This window comes from Megalops cyprinoides, chromosome 19 (assembly GCF_013368585.1).
Source record: "Megalops cyprinoides isolate fMegCyp1 chromosome 19, fMegCyp1.pri, whole genome shotgun sequence".
In the NCBI taxonomy this organism is placed as follows: domain Eukaryota; kingdom Metazoa; phylum Chordata; class Actinopteri; order Elopiformes; family Megalopidae; genus Megalops; species Megalops cyprinoides.
In genome coordinates, this window is record NC_050601.1 from 19,583,571 (window position 1) to 19,585,991 (window position 2,421).

Here is a 2,421-nt window from a genome sequence, read left to right on the forward strand (position 1 = left end):
TTTGTCATGCAAATGTCAGGCGTTTGATGGATCACCGCGGTCCGCTGACAAACTTCTGGCGGCCCCTCGCAATTGGCGCCGCGGTGGTCATGTGACTCGCCGCAGAAGGTGATATGTGTTCTAGGGATGCCCCAAACGAATGCATGGAGAGACGTTTTATTATGTGTTTACAGCTTTGACATACTGCTTAGAGGTTGTAGGGCAGGAGGAATCCCCCGTAACTCAGGCCGATCCTTCGTCATCACTTGCACATGGACAATTCTAGAATGAACTCTTTCCTGGAGTACACAATTTATAACCGTGGGAGTAATGCCTACTCCCCTAAGCCAGTATACCATCATTTGGACCAAGGTATCACGGCTCCTTTTTCCGCTGGTACAACAAGTGACAGCTATAATACTGATGGACGGTTTTTCGTGGGCGACAGTGCTCAGGTTGCCTCTGATCAACATCAGCACCAGGGCTACGCACATCACCATTCCCAACCAAGTTTTGCGGGCCTAGGTCCCCCTTACGCAAACACAGGGGCCACAGCGTATGGGCCGCAGGGTTCGAATCTGGACTATGGGCACCATCAGTATTTTGGCAGTCAAGAGCCGGACGGAGTATATTTTCAGTCGTCCGGCATCGCGGCCTCTAGCATGGGGCATAACTTTGTCTACGGCGGGGCACCGGGGGTGGTCCCCACGGGCCCATATCAGCAACACGGCTGTGGGGCGCAGGAGCACCAGCAGGGGTTTCTTCAGAGCACCTACGCCGACGTGTCTCCTTCCCAAGGTGGGGAGAAGGATCCGAACTGTCACCCAGAACAAATTTCATCGGGCAAGACCTTCGATTGGATGAAAGTTAAGAGGAACCCCCCTAAAACAGGTCAGTTAACCAGAACAGTAATGCCTCTTTAGTAGCACACAACTTTGCCGTAGAAACAAGGAGCTCTCCTCCGAGATTATGAAAGAATGTGTCGTCCGTTTACTTTATGTTGAATATTTGTCGCGTATTTTAGTTTTGGATCAGTCTGCGGGGCCAGAGTGTGAACGTTAATTCACTCCAGTCCACACTCTTTTTACAAATGCGACGGTGCGAATACAGATGTTATTTGATTGAATATTCATTGCTCTCCGGACCTGCCAAACCCTGTTTGCTTCAATACCTAGCTAACCCCCAGTATTTGCGCGAATACCTCGTGCAGGCCAACTATTTACACCGCAGGAAATGGTATCATTCTGTTATTTTTAGCTTGCCCAGTGTTTTGATGGGCCTGGGTCGCTTTTTTCCCCTCCGTTGTGTTTCCATTATCCCCTTTCAATATCAGCGAACACGAATCCAGTTCATACCTTTTCAACCCTCGAATTAACTTACTCAATACTCTATTTTCATATCACAGGGGACATAAAAAACTTGCGGAACACCGAGTCCTTTCATCGTGCATTCGCCTTCCATGATCAACAGGGGAATTATTTCCGCTGTAATTCGGGAAATGTTAACACTATATTAATAAAAAAAGACTTGCATTGATTAATGTTCGCCTGTCCCCACTCCAGTGTGAATAGTCTTTATGGTAAAAAGTGACATCTCAACTATGGAACTCAGCGTTGTGGCAATAAATAGCAATGTGCCCGGTGCAAATAGCCAAAATCAGAGAGTCTATGGACAGAGGGTGTCAAACATTGCATTATGCAAAAAGTATTCTATAGCTTTTGAGGCAGACATGAATCATTTGGGTGTGAAAATTAATACGTAGTTACAACGAATGGTCCATTAATTTATTTTCATTTATTCGTTATGTAATTTGTTGGCGTTGTTTCTGTCTCACAGCGAAAGTAGCAGATTATGGAATCGGTCATCAGAACATAATCCGCACCAACTTCACCACCAAGCAACTGACGGAGCTGGAGAAGGAATTCCACTTCAACAAGTACCTCACCAGAGCGCGGCGCGTGGAAATCGCAGCCACCCTCGAGCTGAACGAAACCCAGGTGAAAATCTGGTTTCAGAACCGCAGGATGAAACAGAAGAAACGCGAGAAAGAAGGGCTCGCTCCTGCCGTCAACCGGGCTTCCTCCAAGGACCTCGGAGATAACTCGGACCATTCAACTTCCCCGTCTCCCAGCGCGTCTCCCAGCTCAGAGACTTCATGAAACAATGCTAACTGACATTGAACCCCCGAACATCTAAGGCAGAAGACCCAATCATTCCAGTACAATTTTATGAAATGACTTTCAATCTTTCGTAAGTCAAGGAAACATTGTCTTATTTTATTCAGAACTCAGTTTTGTGAGGTTTTTTTTTCCTACAAAATGAAGTCAATGAGCACAACATTACTAAATCAAGTGGTTTCTATGACATATCTATAGCAGCTCTTGGTCTGTGCCAAGGTACCTATAGATCCAAGGCCAGTGTTATTCCAAGAACTCTGTTCTT

The 2,421-nt window shown here is 46.4% G+C and overlaps 1 protein-coding gene across 1 annotated transcript; it reads left to right on the forward strand.

Moving 5' to 3' along the window:
* Positions 1-251: 251 nt before the first annotated feature.
* On the forward strand, positions 252-2,138 carry LOC118795121 (homeobox protein Hox-B1-like). The gene is made up of 2 exons (XM_036553489.1): positions 252-870; positions 1,816-2,138. Exons 1-2 carry the CDS (start codon positions 252-254, stop codon positions 2,136-2,138), a joined length of 942 nt encoding a protein of 313 aa, XP_036409382.1.
* Positions 2,139-2,421: the final 283 nt, after the last annotated feature.

Coding starts and splice junctions, on each gene's coding strand:
- LOC118795121 (XM_036553489.1), top strand. CDS start 252: ATGGACAATTCTAGAATGAACTCTTTCCTGGAGTACACAATTTATAAC. Junction 871..1,815: donor GAGGAACCCCCCTAAAACAG/GTCAGTTAACCA, acceptor TCTGTCTCACAG/CGAAAGTAGCAGATTATGGA.